The following is a 20,382-nucleotide window of genomic DNA, read 5'->3' on the forward strand; positions in this document are numbered from 1 at the left end:
GAGTCCTATAGAAAAACAGCGACACTGGTATTCTATATATATTGATTCTACTCTTACAAGTAGTGATGTCAATGAATCTGAATCTGTTCGCTCCTATGATCTTGATCGCTAGTAGCGATTTTTTTCCATCCCTGGCATCACTCCACTTATACACCCGTTTCCTTGGTAACGTCAACAACGACGGTCGCGGATTCGGGATTGCAATCGAAACGAAGTAAGGTTTTCATATCAATTCAAGTGAACAGTTTGGGCAAAATCATTATAATATCTCACGACGCCGAAAAAGTGAAAATATACACCCTTATTCTGCGAGTCACATGACTCAATACGACAATTGTCACTCGCCGTGACTCGCCACGGCGAGTCGAGTCACCTAAGTGACAATCGTGTCACCTAGGTAAGAAACCCTTGTCACCTAAGTGACAAGGCGAGTCACCTAGGTGACAATTGTCACCTGATTCGCGGTGACTGCAACATAGTCACGTCACTCGCCTCGCAGAATAAGGGTAATAGTGATGAATTTTAATTGGGCAGAAATCTCAATATTTAGTATAATTTATGCCCCAAAAAGTAATAGAACCTAGAGAATGAAATGTTTAGTACTTCGAGTTGCGAGATCTTATTACGGCTAGCAGGTTAGTTGAACTAATTTTATTTTTTCGTGATGGTTTCCTGTGTCTATGGGAGCTATGGGGTGCACTGAAGAAGGGAAGGGAAGGGTGATATTCGGTGCCATACTGACTGCCATAAATGGACTCTGACGACCTTGTCGTTAAGTGCAGCCGAAGCTGAAAAGGGACACCGAGAGCGAGGTGCTCTTAGTCTTCCGCACCTTGGGGAGATCGCAGCCAATCGGCGAAGAAGTACCTAGCCAAAATGAACATTTTTATGTGGATGCCTGTCAGTCGAGATCGGCCATATCTGAGGCAATTACGGTTGAAAGTGCAGGTGAAAAATATCTCTTCGGGCAAGGATGACGAGACGTACTTGATGTTGGGCGCACTGGCAAATTCTAGATACATTACGCCTCACCACTCCCCATTGACGCGATGGCGTTTAATATGTCTCCCACACCAAGTACCTAAAGAAGGTTCTTCTGAAACTGACGATCAGTGAGAAGGGAATGTACAAGCCACTGTTCTTTCTGACTTGCGGTGAACGGGGAGATATGCAGCAATGAAGTTAACGGAAGTGATCTTGTTGATAAACTAGCAAGATCTGGAGCAGAAAAGTTAGTTGTTGGTTCAGCGAGCTGAATCGTTTCATTGTAATTTATGTGCATCTGACTACGGTACACCATATTACGTAATTTGCAACTGTTCTGTAGTAGCACAATTGCGTCATAGGATCTTTGGATCCTATGTCTTAAATGAATCGGATTTTTAGGAACAATTTCGTGACCAAAACGAAGAAGCTAGCTGATCGTCAACGCCACGAAAGAACTGAACAACATGCCGACATGTGTAATATTATTTCTGACCAAATGCATAAAAACATGAATTTCCAAATTTCATGTAACTTTAGCGATTTAGCGATTAGTGATCTCAAGGGGTTATCTTTAGCGAAGCTAACGGTTTCGCTAACGCACTCGCAATTTAGCGAAAACGCTAACTCGCTAATCAGAATTTAGCGTCGCTAAATAGCGATTTAGCGAATTAGCGAAATAGTGCCCAACACTGGATTTGTGTAACGTATTTTACAGTTAATTTTACCCAACATAGAATGTAGAAACATATATACAGTAGGATTTTGAATTTGGCAACAAATGCGTGTCGCCTATGTTGCCAAAATCGAAACCGTGCCAAAATCGAGACCCTTTTTTAATATGAAATAATTGAATATAAATGCGTTAGAAATTGACTAAATGTTATTAATCAACGATTGCAACCTTTTTATGTTTACAAAATCCGCCAAGAGCTATCCATGCGGTACAAGTAAGTTTTTGGCGACCTTCGGTAAGACGTAGTTCTACGGCAATAAAAATATTATTGTTCGACAAGTTCTATAACCGCAAACTTTTTTTCATTAACACACTTAGGGCAATATTTTTTCGTCATTGAAAGTATGTATGCGGAAACTGACTGATATTTAAGCATATTTTTGGAAGTAAAATATTTTGTTGCCAAAAACGGATACTTTTGTTGCCAAAATCGAGACATGCCAAAATCGAGGCATGCCAAAATCGAACCATGCCAAATTCGAACACTGTACTATAGAACAAAATAATAATTCATAGTTGATATTTTTTCGGCATAGATTAGTTATGTGTGATATTTATTTAAATGTGGTTCTGCATATCACTGGCTCAAATTTAACCTATTACACGATTGACTGCGCAAGTTATAAACACTCACCAATTGTTTACTTGTAATATCGTCAGCCCCGTATCTTGTGCTAGCTGCTTTTTCTGGTCTTCTGAAGGGTAAGGGTGCTGTAAAAAGAAAATGCAACCAAGATGAGTTGTTTGTTATTTTGCAATGAAAATATTACAATGTTGGTCACGTGCCTAGACACAAAGCAGTAAGAGAAATTTTCTCCGTCGAAATTATAAATATTTGAACAATTATTGTACTATATACATGCATTTTAACGCCACTAATTCGGAGCACTTCTGGTGTGACCGGGAACAATGAAACCAAAAGAAATGAAATTGTAAAGAATGATTGACAAGCGTGTTTTGTTCTGATGTTTTGTGCCATTCTCATACTGAACTCTTCAGCAGCATTTTATACCGTTCTTTTTTGTGTGCTTTAAGTTTGAACTATCTTGACGGAACTCCGGAAACGATCGAGTATGCCCTGTGCAGGCGAATAAGATGTGTGAGTACACGATGATTTGTTCTACTTCGTTGGCATAATCAGCATTTGGAAAAGATTCGCAAAATAAGGGTTGCATTTCACCACTAACTTGACAGGTCTATTGTTCTGCCTTTTGCTGATGGACGGCGGATGGCTGTTGATGGCGACTTGTATTTTCATTTGTTTGCGTTTTTGGTAATGCATATTTGCGCAACAATAAAACACCCACATCTGGCGGAAACGAATTTAACCGCATCGTTTATAAGCCGGAGGTGGTTCTATTTGATCCTTTTGTCCGTTTCACCCATCCAGGCATTATTATTTATTCTTTTCTTCCTAGAACTCAAAAATTGTCGTTATCGAATGCACTACACCACATACCTACAAAACTTAAATAGTTGATGTTGGATTAAACTGCAATGTGATGTATTTTTGAATATTTCGATACCAGAAATGAGAAACCAGCAGTCAGTCAGTAGTCAAGAAATAAAACAAATCTCTTCATTGGAGAGTTTTATGTACTATTTAACATTCGATCAAAATTTGGTCAAACGAGAATTTGACTAATTTGTTGTTAAAAAGTCGCATTATTTTCCTTATTGAAGTTAAATAGGTCGAAATATAATCAATATATTCAGTTAAGCTTCCGATTTACCGAATCCGAATTGCTGGGCCTTTGGTTTGTTTCCTGCCCTTAGATTCTGTACAATCACGTCACTTGGTTCGCGCAGAACCCCACTTTGTCGGAATACTGGTTTCGTTTGCACAATATTTCTTGATTAGGTGAAGCTCTGGCATGTTGGGAGAGTTGTTGTCCTTGAGCACGTTGTTGGCGGCATATCATTCCATTTCTTTAGTAGCCATTAGGCTTATACAAATTTGAAAAAAAGTTTATGTCACCCCCCCCCCGTAAAATTTTCGAAATTTGAAGGGGCAAAAAAATAAATTGCAATTATGTTGCATTCTTTAATGGTAAGCAGATTTTTACAATTCAACAAGTTTACATCTCTAAATTACCCAATTCGTGCAAAGTTGAAGTAATTATCCCGTTAGTCTCGATCAACTATCCTACACCCTCTATGCTTTCTGATTCCTGCTACAGGTTACAGGCGACTATTGTGCTTAACCTTTAAGTTCCTACGCCGAAAATTGGGATGCTTGAAATTAGACTTTTACTCCATTTGCTTTAAATTTGGTTCCATTTTAATTCAACTTGCTTCAAAAGAACCGAATTAGATTGAGGCATCAATCAATTAAACAATGTATAAGTGAAATTTGCTACCACTTTTGACGGAGATATTCCGAATTGCTGTGGGATTATATTTGGATTATATTATATTTGTCATAGGTCTACTAGGTATAAGATTAAAATAGAAATTCAACAAATTACACATTCCGGAACATAAGCTTTCGGTGCTTTCGGGGCTTCCTAATTGATCTTTTTATTCCGTAGTGTCCTTGTACCTACCCTAGGGAGGAAAAACTTAAAGATACAATTTTTTACCATGCATTGGACGCATGCAGAAAGGATGTCACTGAACTGTTCGAAACTTTTCTGCCTATTGTCATGTTGTGATTATCATTGGGATCAACGGTAGCCCCGACCATTACATCAAATCAAGTCATGTTAAGTTATATTGCTTTTTTACTGAGCTTTAGTATGGAAATGTACGAAAGTGGAATTAAATTGGAATAACACTTTTATTGCTAGGCATTCGAAACAGTTTATCTCTCCAAACATTTCAATAGTTCGCAAAATCCTCGAGCTTTCGAAGAAAGATCTAAGCATTTATACTGATCTTATAACAGGACATTGTCCAAACCGCTATCATCTGAAGCTTATGGGGAAACTGCAAGGTGATATATTATTTTTTTGAAACGATGGTTCTACAATTGATGAAGGGACGGTAGGGGAAAGAAATGAAAATTTTTTGGTGAAGGAGGGGGAAGAGCGGAAAGGAAGGGGGGGGGGGTATTGGTAGCTATGCTTGACAAGTAGTCATTTTGACTCCTACCTTTTGTCCAATGCTGGAAGGTGCATGAGTCGAACCAAGCTGTAATCTGAGATTATAACCGGATTCGAACCCACAACACCCTCCAGGGCATGTGGTTCGCTGGTACTTGTACCTTTGAACCATAGAGGCGCTGGACAAAAGGAGACCGCAAAATCCACTTCTCAAGGATAGCTACGCGTGTTGGTTGTGTTATCGACACATATTGTGCCGCTTCCTGCATCAATTGCAGATTACCACCGAGCGAGAAGTTTTAATCTAACTACTATTTACTTTCAGGACGACGACACTGTGCCGGCCCTTACGACTTGCAAGGTACTGCACGTGACGCTGTTCGTCCGTCAGCGTATGTTATGTATTTCTTTCCCCTACCGTCCCTTCATCAATTGTAGAACCATCGTTTCAAAAAAATATTAATATATGTATGACCTCATTCCAAGGTCAAGACTAAAATCTTGAGATTAGTCTATTACATAGGAACGGGGCCTTCCCTCGAAAACCCGCGCCGAGAAACGCGGCTAACATACGCTGACGGACGAACAGCGTCACGTGCAGTACCTTGCAAGTCGTAAGGGCCGGCATAGTGTCGTCGTCCTGAAAGTAAATAGTAGTTAGATTAAAACTTCTCGCTCGGTGGTAATCTGCAATTGATGCAGGAAGCGGCACAATATGTGTCGATAACACAACCAACACGCGTAGCTATCCTTGAGAAGTGGATTTTGCGGTCTCCTTTTGTCCAGCGCCTCTATGGTTCAAAGGTACAAGTACCAGCGAACCACATGCCCTGGAGGGTGTTGTGGGTTCGAATCCGGTTATAATCTCAGATTACAGCTTGGTTCGACTCATGCACCTTCCAGCATTGGACAAAAGGTAGGAGTCAAAATGACTACTTGTCAAGCATAGCTACCAATACCCCCCCCCCCCCTTCCTTTCCGCTCTTCCCCCTTCTTCACCAAAAAATTTTCATTTCTTTCCCCTACCGTCCCTTCATCAATTGTAGAACCATCGTTTCAAAAAAATATTAATATATGTATGACCTCATTCCATGGTCAAGACTAAAATCTTGAGATTAGTCTAAGGTGATATATGTCGATTCTGTGGTACAGAAAAAAAGACTCGGAACACCTGTTATGCCGATGTTCGGCATTTTCCAATTAATTTTCAAGGTCTTCGACAGAGGGCTGTTAGAAGCCCTGATATTTGGAAAACAATTCCCAGCGCAGTACTGCACTTCATCCGAAGTGCACCGGACTAGACAAATGCTATTAGTCAAACAATGACAATCGCTTCTGATAGTGGTGCGTTTGCATCCTTAATATATCAAAGATAAACACTTTTTTGTTGAGAACCAGCATCAGCTGAGGAATGGGCTGATACTCATATGACTAAAAGGTTGACCAAGAAACAAGCGTTTCAAACGTGAATGGTGTCAGAGATTTTTTTCTTAAAAAATGTCAGTAGCATAGCACATGCGTTCCACGTAAAAAAGTTTTAAGGACCTAAATTGCCATTTTTACGAGAAGATTAGATTCCGATACTATTTCGTGGTTACCGAGTTCTGAACTAGTAAGTGACACAGATTTGGATTATTCTAAAATACAAGGTAACTAACCGAGTGACATGCAAGTAAAAAACAAAATTCAAATGAAGGTCAAGTTACACGTTTATGGCTCTCTAAAGTGATCCTGTAGCACTCCACCATTTTCAAGTTGATTCATTTCTGCCAGAATACTTACTTTATGTGCTTGGATCAAAAAAATTTGAAAGTTGTTTTGGTTTGAACTTAAATTTAAGTACTGTACAATTTTTTTGTAAGAAACTTTTATTAATCTGGAAAAATATACACTGGTTTCTTCTCCTTTGTTTAGTTATTGAAGGTTTGATGTTATTATTTTTTTCTTGCCCCCTCCCCCCCTTGAACAATATTTCGAGAGCAGGACATAAACTTTTTTCCAAATTTGTATAAGCCTTATGGCAGAATGCCAAATCCGGTCAAAACAGTACAGTATAAAATTATGGTTACAAGAAAAATGCCGCTTTTCAAGCCATAGATGTAGATAGCTTGTCAAATCGGATAATTTATTTACAATTGAATTCTTTTTATTTCTTTTTTTATTTCACATTTTTCGAAGATATTGATGAATGCGTATCAGGGTTTTATTAGTTATACTAGCTGACCCGACAAACTTCGTATTGCCACAAATTAAACTGTGTTGTACATAAATCGTGAGTCTCGGATGACCTTTGTCACAATCTCGAGTTTTGCAAGTTTCTGGGGAGTTTATGGGTGTTTTAATATACAAATTTTCCTCACAGTAAAGTAGAAAACAACTCCCCCCTTGATTAGCCTGATAAAATAAAGCGGATTTCATTTAAATATTCGACATCATTACAAACCATTTCGCCGAATACCATTTTGCGGAACACCAATTCTCGGTTGACCATAACGCGGAATATAGAGTTCCGCAGAATACCATTTCGCAAAAAACCTTACGCGGGATGTACCATTTCACGGAAAATCTTTTCGTAGAAAGTACCATTTCGCAGGGGTGGCCCAGCTGAAGGAAAGTAATAGAGGTCAGTAGATCTAGGAGAATAAATAACCTAGATAGGGGTGATCTCTACGAAGGGCTGAATTTGTATTTCATTAGTATAGGAGCCCCCTCCTAAAAACTGAGGACGGGTCTAATTCACCATAGAAAAAATTCTTGCCTCCAAAAACCTTTACATGCCAAATTTGGTTCCATTTGCATGATTATTTCTCGAGTTATGAGGAAATTTGTAATTTATTTGTATGGAAGCCCCCCTCCCTCTTAAAGGGGAGAGGGGTCATAATTCCCCGTCTAAAGAGGGGAGGGGTTTCAATTCACCATAGAAAAAATTATTGTCTCCAAAAACACCCACATGTCAAATTTTGTTCCATTTGCTTGATTAGTTCTCGAGTTATGCAGAAATTTGTATTTCATTTGTATGGGAGATCCCCCTCTTAGTGGGGAAGGGGTCTCTAACCATTATAAAAATTTTCTCTGGCCCCAAAAATCCCTATATGCAAATTTTCACGCCGATCGGTTCAGTAGTTTTCGATTCTATAAAAAAACATACGGACTGACAGAAATCCATTTTTATAGGTATAGATTTTCGTTTTAGTTTAATCAATTTCCGGACTAATACAGACTCGTATTTAAAAGAGTTACATAATGTATATGGCTTCAAACATATTGATTGCAACTGATAGTTATAAGTTTTAAATTACTTTGCTAAGCTATCTCTTAAATTATTGATAACAAAAACAATTGTCCTTGAATTTTGCGTTTTCTGTCAATAAAAATAAAACATTTTCCATGCGTAGGAAACTGTGCTTAAATGCATTTGGATGATTTAACCACAGACTAACAGACGTAACACTTCGAACAAATTTTCTAACAAAACATCGTTTCATTGACACTCCTAAAACTTGGAAAAACACTAGCATCACCTGGTGCAGTCTTCGCACTACGCAGAGTAGGTTGCTATAAATTTAGCAATGCTGTAAATTTACTTGTATAATATCTGACATTAGCGCCAGCGCAGGCGAGCGGCGTTCTCGCGCAGCGACTGTTGTTTGAGTCTTGGCTTAAGCGATAATTTGAAATGATCGTTTTTATTGACGATGGAATGAGGCTTCAATGTTACATCTGTTAGTCTGTGATTTAACTGTTGGTGAACAACACACTAAAAATGCACTAAAGATGTTCTTAAGTAGTAATACCAAACCATAATTGCAGAATCACTAATTCTAATAAACTAACTGATTTGAATAGACTGGAAACTAAACTAAAACTGAATTTTATGTCCTACGTCACCATTTCGTACATCCCATGTGGATGTATACCTTGTAGTTTTTCGGGGAAAAAAGGAGATTTCGCATAATGCATAAGCCATTTTTAAAATACAATGAAAATGAATGTACGAAACATTTAAGATTGATGTTACGAAACTAGTTCGTTGTAGAAAACGACTAAAATATTCGTAAAACAAACGATTATATTTTCGAACCATAAATCATGCTTTATTCTTAGTGCAAGATTTGAGGAACGCCAGTTATAAACAGGCCAGCCGTCGTGTGTAAGAATTTCGGCTGGCAGAAAGTAAAAGCACAGACTAACAGACGTAACACTGAAGCTCCACTCCATCGCCCATAACAATGACCATTTCAAATTTTCACTTAAGCCAAGACTCAAACAACAGTCGCTGCGCGAGAACGCCGCTCCCCTGTGCTGGCGCTGTTGTAAGATAATGAACAAGTAAATTTATAGTATTGCTAAATTTATAGCGACCTGCTCTGCGTAGCGCGAAGACTACAGCAGGTGATGCTAGTGTTTTTTCCAAGTTTTAGGGATGTCAATGAAACGATGTTTTGTTAGAAAATTTGTTCGAGGTGTTACGTCTGTTTGTCTGTGGAATTAGTTTTGGTCGATAAATTATGCGAATATAATTTTGAAATATTTTGTGTTTCGACGTTATCGTAAAACATATTTCAAAGATGAACACAAATTAGCCCAATAATCAGTTGAAAATAGTTATCGTTTGCAAAAGTTTTGTCCTTCTATAAGTATGAGGTATTTTCGTTTCGGATGTACGCTAAAATATGTCAAATGGATAAGCGGAACTGTACACTCAAAATATATTTCACGTCGAAGTTACCTGAAAAGTTATGTGAATATTTTCCACCCAGCTTTTCCTGTACTATTTACGTGATTTTCAGGTAGTTCGCACGCATACTAAAGCGTTAACGTGTAAATCAGATAGATGTTATTATTTTTTCCAATAAAAATCACCTGAAAGTCACGTAAATCCCTGTAGAGAAATTTACGTGATTTTTCACGTGGAAAGGACGTGTGGATTATTTTGAGTGTACAAAACCGAGACATGTCAAACATTTTTATGGTGTGTGTGAAGTTTGAAAACTTATGTATTGATTCAGACTTAAAATGCATTAAATTGCATCATGTAGATACATGATGAACTCCTAGATAGCGTATGTTGCATAATTTAATGTTTCGGCGCCAATGTAGACAGACGAATATGTCTAGATGGAATAGTTTGGGAAATAGGCAGCCAGAGCTGTTCGAAAATAATTAAAGCGAAAATTCATCGTCAACGGTCTCTGACGTTTGAGCTGTGAGACGGGCAACGAGTTTTGTTTGGTTCGCAAAGATAAATGTGTATAGTAAATGGTATAGGCGTCTTCTGAATGATACAGTAGGTTAGTTGCTGAGTCGAAAGTGCAATAAATATCGTAGAAAACTGCAATAAATGGTCCATGCCAATCAGAACCGTTGTTAGATTTACCAGCTGGCAGGCAGTTTGCGAAATGCATCATTGCGGTTTCGGTCGAACGATGCATTTCATAAAACCATTACGAAGAACAGAACGAAGTGAGCGTGATAGTATTCGATGACGGAGCAAATGTTAATTCATAATAGATGAAAGTTTCTATCTCGTCTCGTTTCCTCCTTTTTGTCACAAACACGTGTAAAAACATGTTTATTTTAACACAATTAACGTTGTGTTCTAATAATTCCAGCAATAATCTTTGTAATTGATGTACAGTCCCGCAGTTCTGGCAGAGGATGGATATTGCAATATTGAATAGCGTTGGTAGAAAAAGTTCAAGCATTCATCTTGCAAGTTTCCTTTCAGTAGCTAACCGTTGCTATCGGCCATTAATTATAATTAGAATCAAATGAATAACAAACTCATCAAACATTCAAGTTTGTCTACGCATCCATCGGGGCTGAGATTATCATAGATAAACAATTAGGTAGTCTATATATATATATAAAAGACCACACGTTCGAGAATGTTGCGCGCAGTAACGCATCGTACAGCAAAGAGAGCTCGCAAATGCAAACGAGCAGTTGCACAGTTTTTGTAATCAGGGTACCTTTTTGATTACAGCTGTGTTTACCAAACGCGCCATGTACGTGACTATTGGATTGTTTGAATGCCGGTTGAGGCGTGATAATAAGTTGGGGGTGTAAGTTGACTACCAAAGTCAATTTTCGTTATTATTTTAGGAGATAAAATCTAAGTTAGTAATTGAAGTTGGTCTGTTTAATCGCATTATACGAATATATAATATGGTAATCCTGCCGTAATTACCAAGTTTCTGAATTAGCAGATTCTTACCACCTCTGAGATTAAAATCAATTCGACTTAAAATTAAAGAAATGTATTGAAACTCACTTAAAACGAAAAAATGAATCTCGTATTTGGCTCAAACTGAAAATCTCATATATTTTTCTATCAAATAAGACGTGCATAGAGTACGGGAGGGTGTTTTCAACCAACTTTTAAATTCAGCCCACACGTTGCGTTTTCTAAAACAAATACCGTTGCCGCTGTAGAACAATGCTTAAAAAGATGCGTATGCAGCACACATATGCTTTAAAATATTGTAACTATTTTCTTAAAAAATGATAGCAATCTGCATTTTTTATTAAATGAACATCAAAACCTTTTGTTTCTCCACCAGCACTTAATTAGGCCGTAGAAATTAAACCATTTTAGCTTAAACAAACTAATGTGAATCATTTACACTACACATGTGCAAACCATAAGTGCCAAGAACGTTGCTAGCATATTGAGTAAAAAGCCATACTAAAAAATTGTATGCCCCAGCGGTTAAATAAAAAATTACGTGCCCAAATATTTTAAAATTGGAAAAAGTACAGCGAGTTTGAGTCTACTGACCTCTATTACTTTTTTTCAGTTGGGTCCGAACGAGAGACAGCGAGTAAAGAGAGGATCACCCCTGCGAAATGGTACTTTCCACGAAACAGTTTTCCGTGCAATGGTACATTCTGCTTAAGGTTTTTCACGAAATGATATTCGGCGAAATGTTGTACAATCACGGCGAATATTGCGAATATTGCTATCCGCTTTCTGGCTAAGCAATGAGGGGAGTTGTTTTCTACTTTACTGTGAGGAAAAATTGCAAATTTGTATATTAAACTACCCATCCCAGAGAGATACCCAATAAGCATTAGCAAAGGCAGGTAATTAGCTGCAAATTAGCATTGTCAGCATTATAATAAGGTTAGTAGTAAAGTAGCAGTATATTTTGCCAAAACAGCATTTGAGGCGACTTAAATGCTTATTGGCTTGCATTTGAATAGCATTGGTGATGCTTATTGGTTACCTGGGATCCTTTCATAGTTACGTAACTGCCAAAAAGAATCATCTAAGGTTGAACTCCTCAGAAACTTCCAAAACTCGAGATTGTGACAAAGATCATCCGAGATGCATGATTCATGTACAACACAGTTTAATTTGTGGCAATACGAAGTTTGTCGGGTCAGCTAGTATATATATGGTGGCAAGTGGGAATACGGGGTAAGTGGGAACGGAACTTATACATAACTCTCTTCAACCACATTTTCTCCAACAGAACCTTTCTTAAAATGAAAGACACAACTCAAACGCATGCATTAAATTTATAGATTATTTAAAATGGCGTTCCAAACACCAACATTGGACTTTAAAATTGAGCGTTATTTTCAATTTGCGTTGTAAGTTTGACGCACCTTTCTATAAATGATAATTTGGCCACAGGCTTTCGTAAATGTACATGTTTTTCTAACAATAGATAAACATAATGAGTGTATTAACAAGTTACACCCGAAAACTAGTTGTTCATATTGACTAACGGCAATCAATAAATGGGTCGAAATAAGGTCAGCGCTTCTGAACACCCGGGCCAAGTGGGACCTATTAAAATTAAAGTGTTTCAGCACAAAACTTCCTGTCTTAATACATTTTTTTGATGTACTTCCGAACTTTTTCAGCTCAATTACGTAATATTTATATCAGTGAAGCTTTGAAATAAAACCGAAAAGGACTAAACCAAGCTAACCTAAAAAGAAGTCTATTAGTACAGTTTATGAGGTAACAAACAGTTTGGTCACATTTTGGTTACACCTAAACGATGTTAATTGAAACTGGAAAGGCAAAGTTAATATAATTAAGCAAATCTGCAACTAGAATTGAAACAATAGAGTGTTGTGGTTGTTATAGCGGAACTATAACTCTTATGTGTAGCTCTACCGTATTGGGTTTGGTTGAAAAAACAGATCATATTCGTAGTTTCACGCTATTAAACAATGATTAATCATAAATTACATCTCGCAAGAATTGGATACAGCTACATATTCAACCACGTTTCATTATAATAATGCATTACTGCGTAATTGCTCACGATCTGTGTTTCATAATCCTTCCAGTTTCATTTCATGTAAATTTATAGGGCTTTTCGTAATAAAATCTTCGAAGTGATACTACTGAAGAGTTTCTGTACTGAAAGAATTTTGAAATAATCATAGGTACAGATTACACAGTCAAATAAACCCTAACAATGGATTTTTAGGTCCCACTTGCCCCGGGGCACCTTATATATAGAAATCACACTGCAGCAAATCAACCGCTTATTGGCATATCTGGCATTTTATACTGCACATTGTTGTATATTAACTTTTTAACTGCATAGGTGTTGTAAATTGGCATCCAAAATTCTACTCAAATCCTTCGTGTCAGTAATCAGCTGCAAATAAGCATTGTCAGCACTACAAAAAGGTTAGCAGTAAAGTAGCCGTATATTTTGTCATAATAGCATTTAAGGAAACTTAAATGCTTATACTAATTGGTTACCTGGGTGGTTATAGAATACAGTTTAAACGCAGATGGCAGCTTCTTACAACTACAAGGATCGATTCTAAGAGACAAGCATCCCAGACATTACTGAAAATCCCTCGAAGTTTCACGATTACAAAACGAGTTGACAGTTGTACAGTCAAATACTGTTCAAAATCAGTCTGCAGAATAGTAGTTACGTGGCGGGCACCGCTAACCGAAAATTTAGCGTCGCTAATCGCTAACCCGCTAACCGAAAAAGTTAGGTCGCTAATCGCTAAACGCTAGTCGACAAACTCAGATTAGCAAAAATTTCGCTAATCACTAATCACTAAATCTAAATTACCCAAAAGTTACTACATTTTTGTTTGAGCATATACTATATATAGCGCAAATAACTGTCGACAATTGATAATTTTTGGACATAATATATGCATAAAAAATTAACTGATTTTAGCAATTTTTCATGCGATTACCCAACCAACTGGTGATGAACCCACCTATGTACCGCCAATCGGAATTGAATTGAATTGAATGGAATTGATTGTGTACATAAATAATTTGACAGCGTTATCAATTGATTTTTAGCAGTTGTGACGAAAATAGACAAACAACTTCACTCGATGCTTTGTTTGTACTGTCAAATGCAGCCCGGAGTAAGAAGTTTGACATCATGAGGCACTTTGTGTCCGCCGGATATAGCCGAGCCGGCACATACAACATCCTCTCCCTTCTAGAGAATGGTTAAGTGCAGTAGAAGAAGAAGGTGCCCTCAGCCTTCCGCGCCTTGGTACTAAACAGTAAAGAAGTACCTCGCTAAAATGGCCATTTTTAAGTGGATGCGTCAGTCAAGGCTGGCTGAAGGTATTGGTGAAAAACATCTTTCCGGCGAAGGTGCATTACGCACTTACGGCACTAGGTGCATTACGCCATACCAAGAAGGTAAGTGATGGCGTCAAATATATCTCCCACACAAAGTTCCCAAAGAAGGTCCGTCTGTAACTGACGACCAGCGAGAAGCGAATGTACAAGCTGTTGTTCTTTTCTTCGGGGTTTGTGATGAACGGTGATATATGCAGTATGAAGTGCTTGCTGGAAGTTACCGCCTAGAGGACGTGGTCTTTTGGCCGCCCTGGCCTCGGCCAAACGCTGCCAAACGATCAATTGAGGAGATATACCGGCTAAAGATAATCATTGTACCGAATACCGCCAACCCTTCTAGCGTCTCCCAGCTTGCAAACAACTAAGGTTTCGGATAACTGCCGTAAGCGCGACCGACAGGGCGTCGAAGCATTTGTTGTAGAAGGCTTAATAGAAGTAGCATTTAAGGAAAAGTTTTGTAGTTCTTTTCATCGCCGTCCGTTTTTTTTTATTTTTGTAATGCATACGTTATCACAACATCTTGCATTGCTATCCTTAAAGAAATAAACTTAGAAATTAGTATCTACCCAACAAACAAAAATGTGTATTATCCAGAAAAAATCGTGTTTCAGTTCCATTTCGCATGCTTTATCAGTGTGTGTTTCTTATGTTATTATTGCCAGAAATCAAATTTCGATTCAATTAGAACTCGTTTGAATTCGACTTGTCCGGAAAAGATAGGCGGAACTTTCGGTATATCATGATACTCCCTCTGTCATTCACCAGAGAGTAATACTATTATTTTGTTGATTCAACCGCATACAAACTTGTTAATTTGTGACATTATTTCTGACCAACGGCAAGGTAAAGTTTGAATGATTTCACAATTTTCATGCAGCTTTAGCGATTTAGCTTTTAGCGATTTCAAGGGTTTATTTTTAGCGAAGCTAACGGTTTCCTAACGTCGAAGCTAAGCAGTACGTCGGAAAAGCAGTACAATATAATATATTCTGCAAACAAGAAAATTTATCCTTGTTATTCATTTTTGAAGAATGCTAAACGAAACTACTACCCACCACAAGAAGAAATTTTAGTAACAAATATCTATACTGAGGTAAAGTTGCAGCTGTTAGAAGATCGCACAGCTTCACGTTTGTGGAAAAATCTAAATGAAGTTTTTATTCGAATTCATAGCCGTTTCTAAATTGTAAAAGTAGGACTTACAGTTTACATTTTGCTGAATAAATACAGCAATGATGAAATTTTTTAGCAAAGGGGTCTTTCACTAGATACCTATAATTTGCCTTGCGATAAGTTGGAATATTATACCGAAAGTGTGTATCAAAAAGTACGTATGTCACTGCTAGGTGGAAACAAGTAGTTATTTACAAGTTTTATCATCAAAAAATAATAAACAATAAATTTTTTGAGCTATTTGACGCATTTACTGACTTAAAACCCATTGAAATAATTTTGGCCATCTTTTTATTCTACATACTCATATGTGCGTCATAATGTCCACTCCTTCTCAGCCACCCTCAGGGTTCTGCCATCCGTGATTCTACTCATGCTCCTTCTCATGCTTCCTTCCTCTCTCTCTCTCTGTGTGTGTGTGTGTGTGTGTGTGTGTGTGTGTCGGTGTGTGTGTGTGTGTGTCGGTGTGTGTGTGTGTGTGTGTGTCGGTGTGTGTGTGTGTGTGTGTCGGTGTGTGTGTGTGTGTGTGTGTGTCGGTGTGTGTGTGTGTGTGTGTGTGTCGGTGTGTGTGTGTGTGTGTGTGGGTCGGTGTGTGTGTGTGTGTGTGTGTGTGTGTGTGTGTGTGTGTGTGTGTGTGTGTGTGTGTGTGTGTGTGTGTGTGTGTGTGTGTGTGTGTGTGTGTGTGTGTGTGTGTGTGTGTGTGTGTGTCGGTGTGTGTGTGTGTGTGTGTGTGTGTGTGTGTGTGTGTGTGTGTGTGTGTGTGTGTGTGTGTGTGTGTGTGTGTGTTTTTTTTTTTCTTTTTTTTCTCGGAGATGGCTGAACCGATTCGTTCGCTATTACGCTTATTTGAAAGGTGTTATCACTTTGTAAATCACTATAGAATTGTTTTGCGGTCCGACATTTTGTTTAAAAGTTTTAAGTAAAAATGTAAAAATTACGTGATATGATTTTCTCCGGAACCGCTCAACCGATTCCAACAGTTTTAGTTTGAAATGAAAGCTCTTGCTACCGCTAATTTTTTGGGAAAGTTTTATCGAAAACAATCAAGCGGTTCAAAAGTTATGCTTAAAAATGTGCTTTTTCAAGGTGTCAATTAATCGAACGTTTCTCAGAGATGGCCAAACCAATTTATGCGCTATTAGTCTCATTTGGTAGGCAATATAGGCTCATAGATCACTATTAATTTGTTTTTTGATTGGATGTTTAATTTAAAAGTTATGAGCAGTCGTGCACAGCATAATAAAATTTACAGTTATTTATAACGATTTTAACCAGATAATTAATCAGATTTCAATTATCTTAGTATCAAACGAGAGGCCTTAACGCTACGAACATATCTGCTAAATCTTATTAGAATTGGCCTTACCAGTCAAAAGTTATTTGAAAAACATTGATGAAATTATTTAAGCAAACTGTACTGATATGAACCAAATAGAAAAAACGCGATCATGTGCTTTAGCGTAAAACTCTTAATTTTCCTGGTGATGTGTCTTTGGAAAAGTTTATTTAAAAAATATGGCGCAACTTTTTACACTATTAGGGTGACCGTAAATCTATCTATTAGGGTGATACAATTTTTGTTTTTTTAAATACGTAAAAAAAAGTACAGTGTCTCAAAAACAAAAGTTGTAGAACACAGTAAAATAAGCAACTTTGCTGTACATAGTAACTATCAATCTCTTACTAGTTGCGAAGTGTAACGATTTTTTCAAAAATGCAGCAAAAATTTGAGATATCGAAAAGCGGCTACGTCACAATTTAGATAATTAATTTTAATACGTCAAAAAAATTAGAGAGGTTGTGTACAAGACACGACCGTATATATAGGTGACGCAGGACTACATAAGTCTCTTTGTAGTGATAGTGGCATGTATTCATGCTTGTAATCATTCGATTCTTCATGTATACATGCTATATGCAACATGTATACATGCTACATGCGTTGTATGTAACATTTATCAAAGTAGTAACATTGCATACGTTCAATTCTCAAAAGATTGTGCATTTGAAAACAATTTAACAAAATCAAGAACACAAACTATTGCTTTCCTGCTACCTTACTGAAATTAAAGATTGTTTTTATTATCGATGGTTTCCCACGTCGAAGGGATTTTACCAATTCAATCCTATTTTATCAACAGCACATCTTTTCACTACACTTCTAATGAAACGGCAAGCATGCGTATTCATACAGAGTCGTATAGGTGAACAAAAGCTTCATTCGACAAGTAGTTGGCGCCGCGGTAAAAATGATGATATTTTTATTTCAAGCTGTCAAAACACATAGAAAACTAAAATCATCAGAAGCGAATTTGAAATTTTGACGTAGGACTACGTCTTACGGCAAGTTTTGAGATAGGGTGTTATTCCAAAAAATCGAAAAAAGCGAGCGTCACGAAAAATGAAAGGTTTTGAGCGCTAATAGCTCAGCGGTTTTCCGATCGATTTTTAATATTTTTACACCAATCGATCGGAAAATCTTCTAAGAATTGACTCAAATGAAGAAAAGCATGGATTCTTGATGTTGAACTATTGAAAAATTGAAAATAATGAACCTATGTTTTACCAGAATTCTCGCTTCGTGATTGGTTGGAAGATTCTTTACGATGATCTAAACCTATACCAATTTGATATCTGTGCTTGGGAAGTAAGCCAAAACAAGTGACAAAGCTTCCTCATTTCAACAAGATTCCTTAACACCGCGGGTAAACCTAGACCATTTTGATGTCCTTGCTTGGGAAGTACGCCAGAGAGAGTGACAAAACCCCCTCGTGCCAACAGATTTCTTACGAACGCGATTAAACCTAGTCCAATTTGATGTCTGTGTTAGGAAAGTGTGCCAGAAAAAATGACACAAGTTCGTTGTTCCAACAGATCGAAAATTCTTTACTGCGACTGCGAGACGATTAAACCTCGGCGAATTTGATATCTGTGTTGGAAAAATGTGCTACAGCTGTAGTGTTCGGTTATAATACAACTCTGTATGAATACGCATGCTTGCCGTTTCATTAGAAGTGTAGTGAAAAGATGTGCTGTTGATGAAATAGGATTGAATTGGTAAAATCCCTTTAACGTGGGAAACCATGGATAATAAAAACAATCTTTAATTTCAGTAAGGTAGCAGGAAAGCAATAGTTTGTGTTCTTGATTTCGTTAAATTGTTTTCAAATGCACAATCTTTTGAGAATTGAACGTATGCAATGTTACTACTTTGATGAATGTTACATACAACGCATGTAGCATGTATACAAAGAGACTTACGTAGTCCTGCGTCACCTATATATGCGGTCGTGTCTTGTACACAACCCCTCCGATTTTTTTAAAAATACGCACCTTGGAATCAATCAAATGTTATGGTTGGGTTAGAAAATAACATATATACTTGCAAAAATTTTTATTTGCCTGCATTCTATTTAAAAGTATTAAAATTTTATTACATAATAAATACTAAACATTAAGGACATTGATTCAGCATGCCGTGGATGAAATATTGTTATAATTTTGCTTAAAACCATTAAAATTACCTTATACAATTAAGTAGAACACTTTCATGAATACATCTGGATCTAAATTTTTCGGTCCCGCACCTATAAACATAACCACACACACCTAAACTAAATCCGGATCTCAATTTACTTGTCCTAAGTACACATTTCATTTGCAACCACCAGTGCGCTAGCTAGTAAATAAGATTTCTAACCCGCTGCAGAAAAATTAATGTTCGCAATATTCATTTTATTGACATGTAAATAAAAAATGTTTTGATTTGTATATCCGTCCAGCGAAAAATTGTAACTGATCATCATTTTCCTAGTTCGGACAGCCAAATGTAGGAGTCGCATGGGCTTCATTAGTTTTGCGTTTATTCGCCTATTATAACCGAACAGTACAGCTGTAGCACATTTTTCCAACACAGATATCAAGTTCGCCGAGGTTTAATCGTCTCGCAGTAAAGAATTTGCGATCTGTTGGGACAACAAACTTGTCATTTTTTCTGGCATACTTTCCTAACACAGACATCAAATTGGACTAGGTTTAATCGCGTTCGTAAGAAATCTGTTGGCACGAGGGGCCTTTGTCACTCTCTCTGGCGTACTTCCCAAGCAAGGACATCAAAATGGTCTAGGTTTAACCGCCATGTTAAGAAATCTTGTTGAAGTGAGGAGATTTTGTCACTTGTTTTGGCTTACTTCCCAAGCACAGATATCAAATTGGTATAGGTTTAGATCATCGTAAAGAATCTTCCAACCAATCACGAAGCGAGAATTCTAGTAGAAGATAGGTTCATTATTTTCAATAGTTCAACATCAAGAATCCATACTTTTCTTCATTTGGGTCAATTCTTAGAAGATTTTCCTATCGATTGGTGTAAGAATATTGAAAATCGATCGGAAAACCGCTGAGCTATTAGCGCTCAAAACCTTTCATTTTTCGTGACGCTCGCATTTTTCGATTTTTTGGAATGACACCCTATCTCAAAACTTGCCGTAAGACGTAGTCCTACGTCAAAAAATCAGCCAAATCAGTCCCCTAGATACTAAGATACACGCACCGTTGCTGAAAACATATGGTTTCGAAGAGAGCACGTTTAAACTATTGTACAGCATTGCACTTCCCTTCTAGAGATCCAGTTTTACTGTAAATTCTCAACGAGACCACCTACCGAAAAATACTTTGGGCTCAACATTTCTGAATATAAAAGGATCCTGAAAATGCAAAAAAAAACAAGTGTTTCAACTTTCCAGTGAGGGTCCCCCTTAAACATTAATCCTGCCCAAGAATTTTGCATACGATTTTTTGAGTGCTTTCAAATATTCTATAAATTTATCAGTATATTACATACACAT

General features: G+C 37.4%; 1 protein-coding gene across 1 annotated transcript in view; it reads right to left on the bottom strand.

Moving 5' to 3' along the window:
- Positions 1-20,382, bottom strand: part of LOC128745856 (homeobox protein homothorax-like) — a 248,446-nt gene that overhangs the window by 114,951 nt on the left and 113,113 nt on the right. The window contains exon 4 of the mRNA XM_053842927.1: positions 2,355-2,431. Within this exon, the coding sequence (XP_053698902.1) occupies positions 2,355-2,431 (77 nt within the window). The remainder of the gene's footprint in view (positions 1-2,354; positions 2,432-20,382) is intronic.

The sequence above is a fragment of the Sabethes cyaneus genome, chromosome 1, assembly GCF_943734655.1.
Source record: "Sabethes cyaneus chromosome 1, idSabCyanKW18_F2, whole genome shotgun sequence".
NCBI lineage: Eukaryota > Metazoa > Arthropoda > Insecta > Diptera > Culicidae > Sabethes > Sabethes cyaneus.